We start from the raw sequence: 20,241 nt of genomic DNA, 5'->3' as shown, positions 1-20,241 counted from the left end.
ATCAAATAAATGCAGCCTCTGTGAGCATATAAATATATTCAAATATTAATTATTACAAACTTGGGGTCAGTAGTGTAAAAAAAATTTTTTTTTGCATTTGAACTTTAAAATACAGTATATAACTTTAATTAAAGTCATTCAATCAGCTTATTATATTTGTTGTATCTGCATTTCTAAGAGGAAAATGGATGGATATTTAGCTTTATTCATTAAAATTAATACATGCATGGGGAAATAATATTAACCAAAATCAAAATGATATTTGAGCTTTCATCAATAACAGTGGCGTTTAACCATTTCAGCGATATTGACATGATCAGCTGCGATCCATAAATGCTGTGCCACCACAGAGGCTTGGGATAAAACTTGGTGCACTTTTGAAACCATCTATTTTTTTTTTATTAATTTAGCAGTTGCCTGGCAAACAGCTCTTCACACTCTGCTTTTGTGATTAATGGAATATTGTTAGTTTATTAATTGTTATTGAGAGGGATCAATAAAAAAAGACAATGAATCAGCATGTTTCAGCAAGCTAACACAGATATCAGGATTAGAAAAAAGTATTTCTTACTCTCCGAGTGTATGCTTGCGCCAAGATAAATACTAATAATATTAATTGAAAAAAAAAAAAAAAAAATACTGAGAAAAACAAAAACAAAGCCAGCACTAATTTATTAAAAAGCATTCAAGATCACGAGAAAGGCTTTATATTAATTACATCATATTATGAATACATTTATAATATAGTTTTATATTGCAGGGAAACTGTACACACAGGTCAGCCCAAGGTATTTAAATAGCTTGTTTTGGGTCAAGAACGAACGCTCGTCTTGATTGGCCAGTGGGAGAGCACGTGACAAGGCAGTCACGCGCTTTCCAGGAACCCGTCAGGAAGAAGATAAACAAAACAAAACAAACCAGAGAGGAAGACGGCGTGGATCGAGAAGAAATGACATGAAGTTTTCCTAAAGACGGATCAAATTGGAATTACAACCTTTTTTGTACTAGTATATGGGTAGCTTAAAGGTGAGTCGTCTTTCTGACTATGACAACGCTGTGAAGTGTGTGAGCATAGTTGTTTAAGGATGATAAAAACACTGTCTCCTGGAGTTAGCTCTCTGGCTAACTTTCGCTAGCAGAGGGGAGGGACACGGAGGCCATAGTGTGAAAGCAGCGCTCTGGTTCCTCTTTAAACCCTGACCTGTTCTCGGCTGTTTCCCTCGCTGATACAGCGATATGCTGAGTGTTTTTGCAGCTTGAGGTGCCCGTTTGTCCTTTTAGATCAATATGTATTTTCCCCGTGGTTGCTTAGCTGGCCAGTCATTGGTGCTGAGTAAGAGCAGGAGATGTTAGCTTTCAATTACTCGAGAACTTCTAGAACATTGCTTGGTCCCCATCACTGCACCTTTTGGACATCTCCTCCTTGTCCTTTTAGATCAATATGTATTTTCCCCGTGGTTGCTTAGCTGGCCAGTCATTGGTGCTGAGTAAGAGCAGGAGATGTTGTTAGCTTTCAATTACTCGAGAACTTCTAGAACATTGCTTGGTCCCCATCACTGCACCTTTTGGACATCTCCTCTAGTTGACACACCCAGGTCCTTTATTAATAAGCTGATTATATAAATCAAGTGTATTAAGTATAGGTGCTCAGAATCGAAAACTATTGTTCTAAGAGAAACTATCCTTTTTTTTTACTGGAGGTAAATGATTAGGCTGGATATCGTTGGTTTTATGAAACCCCCGGATGAACTTGGAAAGCCTAGTCATGCATTTACAGCACTCCGCGACATTTCAGACCATTGTTTGAAAGTTGTGTAGATCTGCTTATCAGAAATATGTTCCACTAAGGTGATCTGATATATATATATATATATATGAGGTGATCAGTGATTTGTAAACTTTTTCTTCTTCTTTGTATTCAGATGATTTGACGATGCATTACTAGAATGAACCCCACTAAGTCTGTAAGGGCACACGCCCCCATCAGCACGATGCAAAGTGAAATGGAAACACGATAGTCTCTGCGGACAGCCTTTGGCACATAGATAACTATCCGAATCGATTTTAAACTGTTTTGATTGTGCATCAAAAGAAGCTCGAACGCTTTAAAACGCAATTTGTTATCCGTTTGGACGAGTCGTTTTATCGCGAAATGATGTTCATTTGCCAGCTGCGTTGTAAAAACGTCAAAATGTAGTGTTTGTGTGTAAACTAAAAGTTTATGAGGAGATAATGCTTTGCATTCCATCTGTTTACGTAACATGAGGGAGGCCTGCAATATTGTTTGTTGCTTGTCAGCTCAACCAAGCGCTACGATTGTGCTTGATTGACATCGAGTAGGTGCAATCGTTTGGTTGCGGAGGCGGGCTATAAATGTGCATGCAGCCAATCAGAAGACGCCATTACGTGGGCGTTGGCCCAGAATCGCGACGGGTTAGGTTGACGCTATTTGTTTTTGAAGGGGGCCATGGTGAGTTCAGGGTCTTGTGAAGTGTTAGTAGGTCAGAATATAATCTGATATTGGCCATAACGCGCAAATTACGCTAAGCGTTGAATGCAGATGTGTCTAATCGGCGAGGTCTCAGAAGTGTAGAAATGTGAGCTGTTTAGTAGGTCATTCTGTCTTCATGTAAACATTGCGGGGGTGGTCATCTATAGGACAGATGGCATTACATCTGCAAGGTTATATTTGCAGTTTATTATTACAAACGCATGTGAAGTCTGATGAATAGACAAAAAAAGTGAACAATTTTGAGTGACAGACATGGTTTGGTTGGGACTTCATTCAGAGGCCTGTGCTGATAGTAGATGCACATGTATTATGGCTGGATTTTACTTTCCTTGTCATGAAATATTAAAGTGCTAAAAGTCGAACAGTCAACTCTGAAATGCAGCCTGTATTTTGTTTCTTTTGTAAAGGTTCATCCTCATTTGAATAAGTGAGCAATTATGTGTTTTACCCAGCCTTGAACCTCTCAGATGCCTAATTTTTTTTACTTTTATTTATTAATTATCACCCTCATATTCTTTTTGTTTTTAAACCTGTATTTGGAACATAAAAGAAGACATTTCTAAAAAAAAAAGTCTTTCCATACAACAAGAATTCATAATGTCTGTATTAGAAATCGCTGATACCGATTAAACGGATAAAAAAAACAAAATCAATAATAACATGAAAATTAAAAATTTGATGAAAGCTTTTCAGTTGATGAAAATAGTACTGAACTTTATTAGAAAATTAGTGATGTATAATAATTACACGAGAAATAATTAAAATAAATACAACTAGTTAAGCTTCATTACTACTGACTGCTTTATTATTTTGAAATGTATAAATAATGTAGAAAAACGGGAGTGAGGGGAAAAAAAGGATAGAAATAAAATCAACTTAATTTCTCAATTTTCAAACGGCCCTGTATATGTTACATATCCACATCCCCACACGTTTAAAATGTATATATTTTACTTTACTCTTATGTTTCTTTTGCTCACAACTATTTCATAAAATGAATTTAGTAAGAACAGAGAAATGTTTGGAAAAATATCAAACCCAGAAACATTCACATTCATTGCACTTTTTAGGCAGTATGTGAACAGTGTTTTCTGAAACAAGTGATCAGATGAAAAGCTATTTCAGCATTTTTCACATTAACATGGTTGATATTAACATGTTGCCATAAACTCCATGTTGAATCCGTTACCTTGTATCATTTACTTCAAGAAAGCCATTCAATGCACAAAGCTTGTTCATTAGTCAACCAGAAAATAATAACGCAAGGAGCATTTTGCTTAAAATATGTACCGTTTCAGTTGTTTTTCAAAGTGCTTCAGTCGTCCTTGAGTGCAAGACTGAGAGCCAGGCGTTTGCTTCTGTGTAAGGAGTGCTGTTGCCATCTCAGCGAGCAGAGACTTCTGACATTTGCAGAGTAAGTCTGTGCGTTCGAAGGCTGGACTGCACAATGCAAGCTTGTTTGCAATTAACTCAGACTGTGCTTTTAAGGTGCAGATAGACCTTGGAGCTAATAAGACATGTCTAAGTTGAATATGAATTGTAATAAGCTCTAGACTGTCTCTTGTCATACTTCCTGTGTATTAGCCACAGTGTTTCTATAGCTTTAGCGCAAAGGCCACCAATTTGATCACAGCACGCCTACGCTTAAGATTCTTCAGCTTGTGCATGGCAAAGCGGCGGCCTGTAAGTGCACACTTCAAAAACTAGTATGGCAAAGTTAAGTTTTAGTTTTATGAGCATGCAAAACTTTTATATGGACAAAATCTGAATATTGCAGATAAAATATACTTTATTTTTTAATATTGATTACTTTCATTTAAAACCTCTTTGGTAGTTTCAAACATTTCACAACTACTCCTGTGTTCTGTTTAGTACAACTACTGCATTTCTGCTAAAAGCATTCAGTGCACAGTGATTTATCTCAAGAATAAGAATAAGAAGAATAAACCTGATTGGTTTTTGCACATAATGCACAGCGTTCTGTTTTACCATGTTTAATGTGCTGTATGTGCATTGATCAATGTTTATATGAGAAGAAAAGAAATGAAATCTCTTCATCATATAAAGCGATCATGGATTAAATTAAACCGCTGGATTCGTATTGATTACTTTCAATGGATGAAAGATTCCAAAGATGAAAAAAGTTTCATGGCTACATTTTTGGGTAAAAATGCAAAGGTGATTTTCTTCATATTCTATTCATTGTGTTAGATCAGTGGTTCCCAGCTGGTTAGAAAAGCAAAATAAATTGACTTTAAATGGGAGGAGAAAGTGTTGCCTGTGTCTTTCAATAAAAAGCAGTCAAATTATTCATCTCTTGCTTGGTAGAAACTAGACAAATTAGGCAAATACCGAACAGGTTGCGTGACGTGCCCTTGTCTTCCTAAAAGACAGGAACATGGCAAATGAAAGAACAAACCGGACTACATTAAATACAGGTTCACTTGCAGTGAGGGAAAATATGGTTTGTGCTGACCACAATGTTGTTGCCAAAAGCATCCAACCAACTGAACTCAAGAGGCGTTTATAAACCAAAGCTTAAAAAAAATTTTTTTTATATATATAATATTGCTAAATGATCAATTATACTAGTACATTTCAGAATTTTATTGCAATGACATTGTTTGTTTATAAACAATGATTTAGTGTTGGAGCATTGCTGTATTTGAAGTGTAGTTGTTTCACTCAAAGAGCACTGGTAATACACTCTTTACTAGTCTACTTTGACCCACATTGATGTGTCCTATGCTTTGTTTGAACTGTATGTTTTCAAGCCACTGTGTTTGGTTTTTCAGGAACTAGGCGACCGCAGTAGACCGGACATACTTGACCGGAAACAAGTGACCCACATTATTTTTAAATTGGAAGTATGTCACGACACTTTTGCAATTAATCCCTCAAAAGTAGAGATGCACCGATTGCAATTTTCTTGGTCGATTCCGATTTCCGATTTTTTGTTAGTGTGATCTGCCGATACCGATTTTTGCCGATTCCGATTTTCTTTCTAAGAACTATAATTGAGAGCATATACAAACTAAAATCTACTTTTCTTCAACGCAACGTTTTATTTTCATAAAAAAACAAGTAAAAAGTAATTAATAAAATAAGAACAAATACAAAAATTGCAAACGACAGCACAAATAAATGCAATGGAATAAAGAGAGCTATGAAACTAAGTTTTTCAGGTTAAGTACGTTTTTATTCAGGTAAGAAATGCTAAAGTAATCAAATGTAAAATAACACATCCAGTGTTACTTTACATTTGATTTAAATTTCTGTAGTCTTCGTTGTAAAAATTAAATACAGATTAATGCTTACCATTAAAGTTATAAAACGTATGGAGTCAAGAGCAGAAAGTGATTTTCTTTGTCTTTTGTTCTTTGATTAACATGACAGACAGCAGCAGGAATATTGGACTGCGGTCCCTTTAAGAGTTTATCCACGGACGGAGCATGCGTTCTCTTTCGCAACTATTTAACGTTCCAAAACTGACTGTGTTTAACTGGATACTCGCCAAGACGGGCATTTTGACATAATTTTGTATGTATTTGACCGTTTTAGCGCAGTTAGCCACTCATTTTGGTCTTTGTGGCTCACAAGCTGTTTGAGACTGAGCGCGGCTTGTGCGCTCCACTAATATAGATCAGTGTTGGTGTGCGCGCTTTTGGTGTAAGCGTGAAACCTGCGGGAATGATTAAAATAATGCGCAATACAAGCACTATTTAACCGGAGCGAATGAGACGTGTGTGAGAGAGAAGGGGTCGTCGGAGAGAAGAGAGCGAGAATGCGCGGCTGACGTTATTGCCTGTGCCGCTGGTAACAAAACGGATCGGCTCAAAATCGGAAAGAAGTGAGACTGATCGGCCGGTCACCGATCTGGGGCCGATCATGAGGAAAATCGGCCTTTAATGTTTCAGATCATCAAACAAATTTAAATATTAGTCAAAGATAACACAAGTGAACACAACATGCAGTTTTTAAATGAAGGCTTTTATTATTAAGGGAAAACAAAATCCAAAACTACATGGCCCTGTGTGAAAAAGTGTTTCTTTATAACCTTTTCCAGACTGATAGATCTCAATTACTTTCTTTCTCATTTGTTTCTGAATTTCTTTGGATCTCGGCATGATTTCTAGCTTTTGAGGATCTTTTGGTCTACTTCACTTTGTTAGGCAGGTCCTATTTAAGAGATTTCTTGATTGCGAACAGGTGTGGCAGTAATCAGGCCTGGGTGTGGCTAGAGAAACTGAACTCAGGTGTGATAAACCACAGTTTTAACAGGGGGGCAAACACTTCTTCACACAGGGCCATGTAGTTTTGGATTTAGTTTTCCCTTAATAATAAAAACCTTCATTTAAAAACTGCATGTTGTGTTTACTTGTGTTATCTTTGACTAATATTTCAATTTGTTTGATGATCTGAAACATTAAAATGTGACAAACATGCAAAAAAATAAGAAATCAGGAAGGGGACCAACACTTTTTCACACCACTGTATGTGACCCTCTCTGTGAAATCCAGGCTAAAGTCTCAACATCTAATTATGAGATAACAAACATCAAAGTTTGATTTCAACCATTAATTTCACCATGATTTCAATATTTGACATGGCCTTACTCAGTCAATATTAAAGATACAAAGATTATGTTTTCACAGAATGTTCTACATCTTTACAAAGAATGATTTTATGTAGAAAAATCACAGTTTTCACAGGCAGGGTCACATATCTGAGGTCAATGTTAAAAGCCCCAAAATATCCTGGCTCTTCCAAGCTTTATGATGACAGTGGGGGTTGAGATTTTGAAGCCCAAAAAAGTGCATCGTTTTGCTTCAGAAGGCCTTTATTAACACCCCGGAGCCGTGTGGAGTACTTTTTATGATGGATGGATGCACTTTTTTGGGCTTAAAAATCTGCCATTATAAAGCTTGGAAGAGCCAGGATATTTTTTTTAATAAAATAAATAATTTTTTTCTTTCAGTACATTTTTTTTTTTAAAAACTCTGATTGTATTTGTCTGAAAGAAGAAAGTCATATACACCAAGGATGGCTTGAGGAGGGTAAGTCAGTTGTGGGGTAATTTTAATTTTTGCGTGAACTATACCTTTAACGACCCCAAACTTAGGAACGATAGTGTGCAATATATAATTGTGTGTATGTATGTATTTATATATATATATGTATGTGTGTGTGTGTGTATATATATATATATATATTACAGTAATGGAAATCATCCTCTTTTCTAACCAAATCAATGCTAATAAAATATTTTTGATTTTGTGATATTCCCTACTGAGGTGAAACTTTGCCAAATCAAACTGGGATTTGATTGGCTAACCTAATACTCCATCAGTTGCCATTTTGAAATGGGATTTTCCAGCAAGGGTATACAGTGCAAAACCATCATTTCAAAAGCACTGGTATCATGTTTCCTCTGATCTATAGTCTGTTATTCCCAGATCCTATTGAGAGATCTTTCATTTCAGCCGCTCAGGGACTTGTATTCATGAGAACAATGCTTGTTTACTACACAAGATAATCAGTATCAGCTGCTCTGTTTCTCTTTCTCTCTGCTCCATCTGTCCTTCTGTATTTTCACATCATCAAACGTGTTGCTATTTGTCCTTTGTAGGCTAGCATATCAAAATTAATATTGGTAAATGACGTGTAAATCCTGATCTCTTCAGTGATACTGTAATGTGAATGTAGGTCTGCTGGGTAGACGTTCCTCCACATTGCCCTCCTTATAGCGATCGTGCTGAGATGAGTTATCACAACAGGTGGATATATATATTTTGGCAGCATTGCTCATACAGTTTTCAATTAGGTTTCCAAATGCAGATGTCTGATCACAATTCCAGACAGAATTGCCCCATAATGTCCATTTAACAGCCCAGCCCCAGTTTTGACCGATGTAGCCTACATGTTGGTTGTTGTAAGAGTGCTCAATGCAAATCAGTAGTATTATTGCTCATACTTATGTCCACACTGTTCACAGGTTTGTCGCTAGAACCTGTCAGTTCACTGTACCTTTCGCTGTGTTTACGTTCCTACATTCCTATTCCTGGAATACACCAATCCAAAGATTCGATTCCCCCACATAATCCTATCCTTCTTCCACCCCAAAGCTGTAAAGAGCTTCTGGGATGATGTTTTTTTTGTTTGCCAAACCTCAGAAATAAGTTAGAAATTTTCCACCTATGGTTACATTGTCCTGAACGGAATGTTCATCCTGAAATTGATTTTTTTAATTGTTTTTTTGGTAAATGCCTGAAATAATGTCTCTAACACAAACTCGAGATATTTTAGTGTTTTATTCTGCAACATAAACAAAACAGCGTTTTGTTAATAGTTTAAAGGGGTCCTATTATGCTCTTTTACAAAGTCTTGATTTTGTTTTGGGGGTGTACTAGAACATGCTCTCAAGCTTGGTGGTTCGAAAAACGCATTATTTTTCACATAATTTACATAATTAAAATACCTTTCTCCCCATCCTGGCATAAACGGCTCGATTAGTTCAGGGTTTGATGAAGGTCCAGCCTTCCGAAAAACAAAATGTGTTGTGATTGGTTAGCTGTCCCAGTGCGTTGTGATTGGCGAAAGCTTAGACGGTGTTTCAGTAGGGCTGGACGATATGGCCAAAATTTATATCACGATATATTTCTTAATTTCGGTCGATACGATATAATTCGGGGACAGAGTTAAAAAATAAATTGCAACCACTGTTTCCTGACATCATCTGCTTTCGGAAGCCCAAACAAAGACGTTTGGGCACGGAGGTGAAAAAAACAGCTTTTCAGGCGGTCGCACACTGGACAAGAAGCGCAGCGTCGTGTTGTACTTGTAGGAATTTTTCTAGACATGCCGAAAATTTGACGCTACAGCACAGCAGCTCTTCTTCTTCGTTTTCTCTGATGCACTAACTCAACCAAGCGTTCTAACCACAACCTCGCCCCTCCCCACCCCCCAACCATTCAAATTTCTGTAGGCGGGAATTATTTTTAATGATAATCTAATGGGCTGCTTTGTGATGTCACAAAGCCCGGAAAACAAACGCTGTAGTCCAAAACGAGCCGTTCGTTGTAGTTCTTGAAAAGGGATTAAAAAAAAAACGAAATATCTCCCTTTGGAGTGGACTTCGAGATTTGTAACTTTCTAGATCTTTTTTATGCCCAAACATACACACTACACACTGACTAAAATTAAAAAAGTGAAAAAGCATAATAGGACCCCTTTACGTTTAGGTGTTATAAGCGTTGATTTGTCTTGGAAAAAGCTAAATGGGACTTCAGAGGTCTGGGACATTAAAAGTCCAACAGTAAACTCCTCTACTTACTAGTTCACATTTACAGACTTATTGTGTTTAATGGTGCTCTTAGTTTTTTTTAAAATACAGTATTAAAGAGTTGTCTGAAGCTTAATGTTGGTGAAGTTCAAGTCATGTGACTGTGGTGTAGTTCGTTTATATCCTACGTTTAACTTCTGTATGTTTGACGATTGCATTTAGGCTTTAATATTCATAAAACTTGTTGTGTTCAGTTGTGATGATTAGCATGAATAACACAACGTGTAAAGGCTGGAATGCACTACACGATAATACACTATGGCCGTGATACACTATCCAATTTTCTATGAAATCTTGTCTATTCAAATCTGCAGACTGACAAACTTTTGACAACCAGCGTCAACTTGTCCAGACTGTAAATTGGGGCAAAAATCTGGGCAAAAGTCATGTAGTGTATTCCAGCTTTAAGAATCATAAACATTTGTTGGTCACAGAGCTTATTTTATGCTTGAATCAAACTCTCGTATCTCGCAGGAGATGTCAGCTCTACTGACTTTACTCCATTTGGTACTATTTGTACCATTTGGTGTTTATTTGCATGAAGTTAAATTTAAAAGTTAAACTCCCACATCCTATTGTCAGTGGTTAATGTCGCTCATGTGGTCGGAACCTGGGAGCTCTCATTGAAAATTAATGACTATAGGTTACTTTGTCGCTGCACATTGCTTTAATTGTGAACTCTTCTTTTGGGTTAGCGAAAATAATGATACTTCAAATTGTGTGGCTTGTTGAAGAGGCGTGGCCAGTAAGTAACTACCCTAGCAACTCCTTAGAAACCACCCAAAACATCCTAGATACCTCTTAGCAATGTTCTGAAACCCAACCAGAACGCCCTAACAACCAGTCAAAGTTTGGCACCACTCACATTGTCTTTGCAGAGTTTAAAAATCGAGATCTTTTTTGTAGGCTATTGGTGAGTAAGCAGTAGAATAGTGGAGCGCTGAAGGGAAATGGTTTTCAGTGTGTTTTTTTTCTCACTCTGGTTCTGTGGGCTGTATGCAAACCCTGCCGTGCACAAAGCCAAAGGGTGATAAGACGCTTATTTGACTCTCTGTCGGTGCACAAGGAGGAAATGATGTCATCAGGCACAAGAGAGACAGGATTGTTTTGCTCAGCGCTGAAGCTGGCCAGCACAAACCTCACATGCTCCGACGTATTTCTGTTGATTTGTTATGCAAAGAGTGTCCAGCGTTTTGGGTCTCGCCACCTATGGCTGGCTGTCTGTCTGTCGAGAGGAAAGGTTTCCGCCGATGTTGTTTTAAAAATAGCCCTAGTGTTCGATGCTCTTGCACTATTGCCGTCCAACACGATTTAGGGCTCCCTTCTGTTCCTCCATGGATCTCAGGCAACCTCCCTAACTTTTTCGACCATAGCTGGACCTTTTTAGGAAAACCCCAGTCTTTCTGCGGATGTTTGCAGATGCAAAAAATCGTTGATGTCTATGAGACAAACCTGTCTGTGGCTGTTCTAATGTCAGCACACAGTTGTTTTTGACAGCAGTTTCCTCTGTGTTTCATAGGCTGTGCCAGTTCACAGCTTGTAAGTGACATTTTGTTTATAGACTTGCTTTACCGGACTGCGCAGGCCGAGTGTCCTGTTTTGTGCACCGATGTTTGTGCAGATAGTGTGTGTTATTGTAACGTTTGTGCTAGCTAACTGCTCTCCTGTTCTGTTTTCTTTCCACAGACAACATTCAAGTGAGGAGGACAACTCAGCCATACTTAAATGTGCTACTAAAGCCTCCATATTGAAAACAAGAACTCTTTTTTTTTTTTTTTTTTTTATGCTTAAAATCTAATTTCCTCCAGAGATTGACGAAAAGATAGGGTGACTGAGACAGGGGAGGTGGCAGAAAAGTTTCCGTCAAGGAACTGAAGATCTGTGCTCTGCAATGCCTCTGGTATGGGCCCTGCCGTTCAAATTTGGGTGCCCGTTGAGGTATTTTGAAATAGTTGTCATGGTATGCTTCTCTTACTTTCATCTTACAGCCCAGCATTAGCGGAATGGATACTCCCTTTGGGGATGCCTATCAAAACTGCTCTTTTACTGACCAGGCACTGACCAGCACAGACATGTTGGCTAACAGTTCTGACCCAGATTTCATGTATGAACTGGTGAGTTCATACACACAGTATTACTCTTTCAGGTTTTATTCACACGTAGAGGCTTTTCACACTACAGAACATATGCACATTGAAAAACAAGATATGTTTAACTAATTTGTTTCTTTGTTTTAGTTAAATTGTAGCTAAATTTCACTAAATTAAAATGAGGGAATTAAATGGTGACCACACTTTATCTGAAACGAGGGAATGACTATGTAATGTGGCCATGTAAATTATACACAATTTGTGCCTGATAACATATTTTGGAGCTGATCATAATTAGAAAAATGTATATTCTTTATGAAATTATTAATTTGCATGACTTTTCCAGGTCTACAAATCAAATCACACAAGTCATCTTGGGGCCCACTTGGATGTTTGCTGATGCCCCCTATAATGGGCCCCAAACTCTGAGCATTTTATTACATTTAGTTCATTTAATTCAATGATTACACATTGGGTCATGTGTAAAGTGACAAACTGACAGTATTGTTTTTGCATAGTGTTTCAGAAGATAGCCAAAAGTAGTTGTGGCATCATTTCCACAAATGGACAAGCAGTCATTAAACCAGGCTACATACTGTACTTGTCCAATTAAAGTTACTAACTTCGTAAATATGCAAATAAGAAAGTTAACACAGGGCTTACAAATGAGCTATGTGAAATCTTAAAACCTGACAACCCAGAATTAATTACAAACTCAAGGTAAAGTCTTGACAGTGTAAAAGTTGGAACAAGATTACTCAGGGTTATGTCAATGACAATGGGTACAAAGTTGAGTTACGTTTTTGAATGTTTGCAGGATCGGGACATGACATGTCGCCAGAGCCCTAGAGGAGATATTTTCACAGTCGGAGACTGCAAAGACTTGGACTGCATGGATCATCTACCTGAGCTGGTAGACAACGACCCTGCTTATTGCTCAAACTTTGAGCAGTGGGACACATACTGGGAGGACTTGACTAAATACACTCGCCTCACAAGTTGTGATATCTGGGGCACCAAGGAAGTTGATTTCTTGGGCCTTGATGACTTTTCCAGCCCTTACCAGGATGAGGAGGTGATAGGTCGGACACCGACCCTGGCTCAGCTCAACAGTGAGGACTCGCAGCCAGTTTGTGACACTCTTTACCATCCGGACTTGCTGGTGGGTCAAAAGCAGCTTTTGTTTCCACCTCCCAACGGGGCCAAGAAGACCAACAAACTCAGCAGCTCTGCAACCAGCGCCTCATCGAGTCGCAACCCTCTGCCGGACTTCCCAGAGGGATCCCAGAAAGCTACCTGGCCTGTTCCCTCCAGCACTGACACAATGGCCAAGGCCCAGCTTCAGGGCTCTAGCAAAGCCTCGCCCGCACTTCTGGACAACATGGATTACGTGCGCAAAGCCAAGGTTCGCATCAGCGTACAACGAAAGCCTATAGTAGAGAGCTCCACCCAAATTAGCGTTTCTGCCTCTCCTCTTATCCAGGAGCATGAGTCGTCAGCTTCGCAGGTCAGCGAGGACCCAGCCGTCGTCTCTGCTAACACGGCATCCTCCATTAGCTGCGAAAAGAGAGTGGAGACTCCTAAACGAGAGGTACCGACTTGTCCTGGTCCAGAAATAGGGACCCTGAGGACGGTGCCACACAAACTGCACTTCCCTGCAGCTGCCGGCAGTGAAACCTTGCTCACCGTGAGTGCCCTTGGATCCGACGTGTCTGCTGCTGACAAAAAGGAGGAGGAAGAGCACAACTACTCGTTATTCTTAACCAGGGCCAGGCTGGCAGGGAAGGCGACTGCTGACATGGAAGAGGAGGAGGAAGAAGAGGAGGAAGAAGAGGAAGAAGAGGAGGAGGCAGAGGGATTGGATCTAGACGATGAAGACCATGATGAAGGGTTTGGCAGTGAACATGAGCTCTCGGAGAATGAAGAGGAAGAGGAAGAAGAGGAGGAGGCAGAGGGATTGGATCTAGACGATGAAGACCATGATGAAGGGTTTGGCAGTGAACATGAGCTCTCGGAGAATGAAGAGGAAGAGGAAGAAGAGGAGGAGGCAGAGGGATTGGATCTAGACGATGAAGACCATGATGAAGGGTTTGGCAGTGAACATGAGCTCTCGGAGAATGAAGAGGAAGAGGAAGAAGAGGAGGAGGCAGAGGGATTGGATCTAGACGATGAAGACCATGATGAAGGGTTTGGCAGTGAACATGAGCTCTCGGAGAATGAAGAGGAAGAGGAAGAAGAGGAGGAGGCAGAGGGATTGGATCTAGACGATGAAGACCATGATGAAGGGTTTGGCAGTGAACATGAGCTCTCGGAGAATGAAGAGGAAGAGGAAGAAGAAGAGGAGGAGGAGGAGGAGGAGGATGATGAGGACTATGAGGGCGACAAAGACGACTACGTTAGTGATGCATTCTCAGAGCCAGGTGTGAAATTGTTTTTGTTGATGCTGTTGTAGCCAAATGCATAAAAACTAGGGATGCATTGATAATGATACTTCTATCAATACATGCTGTGCTTTATATTCAGACTTTCGGAGGTACAAGATTCAATGCCACCAAGCGAGTGCACAGTACATTTAGCACAAATAGGCCTACAACTGAGTGAGCAGGAAGAGAGAATATATATAGCATTAATTCTCCTAGAATGTCATTGCGCTCGAGTAGCATTGGGAAATCCAGTTCATTTTAGGACTTAGGCATTTGGAAAGTGCATTGCAAGGTTGTGTGCAGATAACCAAGGGGAAGGGGAAGTGAAAGTAACAGATGATCTTATCCAATACTTGGTTATACATAAAAATGACATAAATTACAATCAGTTATTGTGATGCCACCCAAAAGCAAATTCATGTATAGGTTCTTAAAGGCGTGAATCTCTTCGTGATTTTTTACTTGGAGTGGCATTATGGAGCTAATAATTTTAGACATTTTAGACAATGGGGACCATAAACTTGGTTACCTGCATTCTTCCCTTTAAAGAGATGGTTCATCCAGAAATGAAAATTCATGTTTTTCCAAAACCATTTTGATTCACGTGTTTTATTAAGATATTTTAAATTAAACCTCAGAGATTTCTATCTATCCATTAAAAGTCCATTCCACTCCATTTTATTAAACATTTTAAAAAGACATTGCAAAAGTAATGCATACCGATTGTGTGATTTAATCCAAATCTTTTGAAGAGACAGGATCGCTTTATAAGATTACCAGATTTAATTTAGGCTTTCATTCACATATAAACATTGATCAACTCACATACATAGAGCACATCGAAAATGGTAATCTGAATTTTAACCGTACTTGCTCGATTGTTTAAGAGTAAACTTCATTGGTTCTTGTGCATCATGCAAGCATGTTTAAGTTTCCGTTTACAATATTTGATGTCTATGGAATGACCCCATTTAGATAGCGAAGTAAACGTGTAGTTATTTATTTATTAAATTGCATTATGCATATTTTACTTTTGTAAAACTCTTTTGACTAGTGCATATGATTAATTGCAGCAGTTTGCAATTTCAGGTTTGAATTTGTCAAATAGTGCAGACCTAATGACGGCAGTTAAGATGACAGAAAACATTTAGATGGGGATCTTTGAAGTATGATAATTTGTCAAACTCTTAAGTGTGTCCTCCTCCACCCATCCTGTTGGAAACTGAAGAGACCCAAATTTCCACCTGTCAAAAACAAGAATTAGAAATGCCACTCACTGGACATTTTTTTGTCTTGCAGTGTTTTGTTCGCTAGTCAGTTTGTCAGAAGCCTGCAATTGTTTTTTTTTTTAGGTTGATCTAAAGGACATGGAAGTGTTGCAAAAGTTGTTTGTAAACATTGCAATTTTACTTATTGCGTTATGCTGCGGTTTAAGTTAATATTTGATGAAAATAATAATCATCAGTCTCACTGTACTGTACTTGAAAATGATAGCGTTACTGAAATACTAGTATACATAACAGCAAATACCAAAACAGAAGTATCAGAACTCGTATTTAGTATTGTGTGCAATGCATCCCTAATGAAAACTGCCCTGATTTGAAAATGTGACGCTAATAATATCTTGAAAGAGCCCTTGTGACTTGTTATGGTTGACCTGAGAATTATGATTGTGCATTTACGAGATTATTATGGTTTAGTGTTTTTAAAAAAATGCAGGATAGGAAAAGATCATTGTTCATTTCTTTCATCGCCTCATTACCATCCTATCCTTTAAACAGGATGTGACACTGATATGGGTGATGATGTCAAAGGCCTGACGGCTGGAATTTCCAGGAAGAGGGGAAAGCGTCGATACTTTTGGGAGTATAGCGAGCAGCTCATCCCATCCAAACAGGAGCGCATGCTGAAACCCTCCGAATGGGACAGAGACACGCTTCCCAGCAACATGTACCAAAAGAATGGCCTGCACCATGGTGAGACATTCACTGTCCATTATATATAAAATCTATGAACAAAGAAGGGGCTGTTCCGTTTATGTTACAGATTATAATTCCAGCAGATTACAAGATTTAACGCTTTTATGAAATGTAGAAAATTCATATGGACAGAAGTAGCTTTTACTAGCTATTTTAAAATCTTCCTTTAAGCCTGATATATTTAACATTTAATGTCTGTCTGATTGTTTAGGAAAATACACAATGAAGAAGTCACGGCGGACGGATGTGGAAGATCTTACTCCAAACCCTCGAAAGCTGCTTCAGATTGGCAATGAACTCCGGAAACTCAATAAAGTCATTAGTGACCTGACGCCGGTTAGTGAGTTACCCCTAACCGCTCGGCCTCGGTCTCGAAAGGAGAAGAACAAGCTTGCATCCAGGTAAAGCCATATTGCTTATTGCTTGAACTACTACTGCTTTCATTTCTTAAAGCTCACATCCCAACGTTTTCCCTTAAACTTAAAATCCTATAAAGTAGTACCTTACTAGTTAAGCTACATTGTGTGCTGTTAGTGATTTAAAATGCTGAAATACAGTGCGCCAAAATGACTTTTTTTTAGCAAAATACTGTACTTGATTCTTCTTTGTGTGTTTTTTCTTCCTTAGGGCCTGCAGGCTGAAAAAGAAAGCGCAGTATGAAGCCAACAAAGTCAAGTTATGGGGCCTTGGAACTGAATATGGTACATTGTTTAGACATGGAAATTAAATATTAAAGGAAGTGCTTGAGATTGTGTATTGTAGAATATCTCTGTCTTGACCAGACTGAGTGTAACCACTTTACTTACCTTTGAAAGACTAGTGTTTAGATCAGTTAAGTTTTTGCGCATACTCATAACCGATGCAAATATGCCAAGAATGAGACCAAGATATGAATATCTTCTTTTTCAGATCGTTTGCTGTTTGTGATCAATGCAATCAAAGAAGAGATCGTCAGCAGAGTACAGGATATCACGCATGACAAAGGAACAAGCATGACAGAGAAGCTGGATAAACTCATTGAGGATACCTTAGGTAAGAAAATGTTCTACATTGGATTATTATTAACACTTGTAAAAGTGCTTTTAGAATTAACATTGCAAATGCAAATTATGTGTGATCGTGTACGAGCAAGTTTCTCCTCAAACACACCACTAACAGCAAGCTGAGTTGCAAGAAATCTACTTGCTTTACAAGCGTGATCAAGCTGCTGCATCTTCTCCAGCAGCTGCTATCCTTGTGTCTTCAAGAATTTTAAGAGCCTTCGCATTGTTTCGCTCCATGCTGTGACCTCTGTTGTATTGAAGACATTTTTGTTAGCACATCACAATCAGCGCATCACCACATGACATGACATGATCCTACTGTTATATAAGCTACGAAAACAACTTTAAAAGAACATATGATGATATTTTTGAATGTTTTTTCAACATGTTGGAAGCTCATGATCTCAGCCAGGTTTTCCCACAAGACTGGGAAGTAAACAGCCCAGTAATCTTGTCTGTCCTATTACTTGATTTTGTAAATTGTTTGGCTAGTTCACGCCAAAATGAAAATTCTGTCATTTATTCACCCACAACACTTTTTCACAGAACACAAGAAACGTGTGATTTTTAAAGTAATTTCCTGACAGCCATTCTTCATATAAACGACAAAAAGAACCATTAAAATTTTGGAACAACCTTTGGAGTAAGATGTTGCTTTAATGGTGCTATTTTGGTGTCATTTTGGAACATGACAGCCCAGATCTCCAGTCACATTCACTAAACTGAAAAGTGTGGCCTGTATATTCTTCAGCATTTCTCCATTCTTCAAAGGAACAAAGTCATGCAGGTTTGCCACAGTATTTATGTGGGAATTTGCACTTTTTGGATGAACTATTCCTTTATGATCAAGGCAGGCTACTGTGCTACTCTATGTAGTCTTAGTTCCTGGTCTAAAAACGTATACACATGACCAATGTGGCAACATTTTTGTACTTTAATGGAAATTCTAACCGTTTTATTGTATTACTTGTAGTGCTGTCAAACGATTAATCGCGATTAATCACATCCAAAATAAAACTATTTGTTCACATAATATATGTCTGTGCACTGTGTATATCTATTATGTATATATATATATATATAAATACACACACATGCATGTACATATTTAAGAAAAATTTTATGTTTATATATATTAAATATATTTATATAGAATATTAATTCTATTAATATAAATATATACATGTAAATATTTTCAAAATATATACTGTATGTATGTGCATTTACATTTACATAAAAAATATACACAGTACACAAACATATATTACGTAAACAAAAACGTTTACTTTGGATGCGATTAATCGCAATTAATCGTTTAACAGCACTAATTCCTTGTATGGTTTTCTTAATACGTTCTCTTTTGTTTATACAGTGCAGCCACCAGTGGCCGGCCAGACTTCAGACTTTGTGAATCAGATCCTGGAGAGCACTGGGAAAGGAGATCCCACCGGAGGGCTGGTGGGGTTGCGTGTGCCCACGTCGAAGGTGTAGAGTCATGCCGACTGGCACCTCGAAGCCATCCACGCCATTCTTGTCCCACACTGTAACGGCCCAACACTCTGCATGCCCATTTCACTTGGAGACGCATCCTCACATTTAAAGTGAATGCACGCATACGATACCCGCTTGCGGTTGTGTATATTCGTATGTGTATATTCACCTCGTGTGCACCAATGGAAATGAAACTAGTAGTTAACCTTTGCACTCAGTAGTCTGTTTCCTACCATGTGTGCATGTGGCTGGTATCGATCAACAGGCTGCCATGTTGCAAATATTAAAAGCCAATATATGAGATACCTCCACCAAATGAGAAAAAGAGAGAGAAAAGAGCTAAACAAAGAAGCACCAGTTCTTGCTGTAGCCATTTTCCTCTTGCGTCCAGCTAAATCTGTCAAATGCCCATTGAGAGTTTTGGGAAGCAGAGGCACACTCTGCAGAGAAACTACGAAGGCATTAGATCCTTTGATTTAGCGGTCAAAAATGTGTAAATGCAGACTTTCCGAGTTTTTGAACATGGCGTGTACGATTTCACCCTTGTTAGGCCTATTTATACACTTATTAATCTCTCAACTGAGGGCATAAGTGTCCAGGAGAATTCCTGTTCGAACCAATTGTTTGATGATCAATTGAGAAGGAACACGAATACCGATGTTTAACGCAAAGTTACTGATGTTCGGTGTATATATATGTAGAACAGGGATGTTTCAAGAGAATAGCATGTGAGGAAGCGGGCCTCAAATGCCCTTTCCCACAGATTTGCGATCGTCTCAGGTTGGTAAGAGAGAGAGTGTGTGTTTTTTCTTCTTCTTCTTCTTCTTCTTCTTCTTTCTTTGACTTGAGCAGATGGTCAGTTAAATCCCTTATTGTAAATAGGCAGATCGATTGATTATTATCCACTGGTGAAATCTTTTCCTTTCTACACTTTGGTTGAAGTGCCCTCACGTCAAATCACGTTGATGTTGTTTTGCAAATTCTCAGCGAAAGAGGCTTAAAAAACTGAATCCCAGACTGGGTTTTGTTTATATTTGTACTTTATACAAGTAAGATTCATTGTGCCTTGCAATCGCGGAGTTGAGGAAAAATAAAACTCAATAGAGAGCGCAAATGGACCATTTTGCAGAAAGCAAGAAGTCGAAGCTCTTTAAAGATACTCTGAATGTACATAGGAACATGGAGAATATAGATATATGCCACAGAGTCTGTGCTTTGTATCATAAGATGGCTCTGGCAAATGTACTTTTTTCGGTACTTCGTTTAAGAGGGGATTGTGTGTTTTTTCTTCTTCTTCTTCTTCTTCTTCTTTCTTTGACTTGAGCAGATGGTCAGTTAAATCCCTTATTGTAAATAGGCAG

General features: G+C 38.5%; 1 protein-coding gene across 3 annotated transcripts; it reads left to right on the top strand.

Moving 5' to 3' along the window:
- Window positions 1–907: 907 nt before the first annotated feature.
- Window positions 908–20,148, top strand: LOC107581913 (CREB3 regulatory factor-like). Of its 3 annotated transcripts, none has more exons than XM_016267600.1 (10): window positions 908–1,026; window positions 11,541–11,754; window positions 11,843–11,968; window positions 12,762–14,189; window positions 14,295–14,364; window positions 16,149–16,343; window positions 16,558–16,747; window positions 16,974–17,047; window positions 17,256–17,378; window positions 18,762–20,148. In XM_016267600.1, the coding sequence occupies exons 2-10, from the start codon at window positions 11,746–11,748 to the stop codon at window positions 18,878–18,880; spliced, it is 2,334 nt and encodes a 777-aa protein (XP_016123086.1). In that variant the 5' UTR covers window positions 908–1,026; window positions 11,541–11,745; the 3' UTR covers window positions 18,881–20,148. The 3 variants fall into 3 exon arrangements, with proteins under 3 accessions (XP_016123086.1, XP_016123085.1, XP_016123084.1); XM_016267599.1 differs by having other exon boundaries at window positions 14,289–14,364; XM_016267598.1 differs by having other exon boundaries at window positions 12,762–14,364.
- Window positions 20,149–20,241: the final 93 nt, after the last annotated feature.

The sequence above is a fragment of the Sinocyclocheilus grahami genome, unplaced genomic scaffold (assembly GCF_001515645.1).
Source record: "Sinocyclocheilus grahami isolate Dianchi unplaced genomic scaffold, SAMN03320097.WGS_v1.1 scaffold39.1, whole genome shotgun sequence".
Lineage (NCBI taxonomy): Eukaryota > Metazoa > Chordata > Actinopteri > Cypriniformes > Cyprinidae > Sinocyclocheilus > Sinocyclocheilus grahami.
The sequence above is the reverse complement of the archived record's forward strand: the minus strand, read 5'-3'. Positions and strand labels throughout refer to the sequence as shown.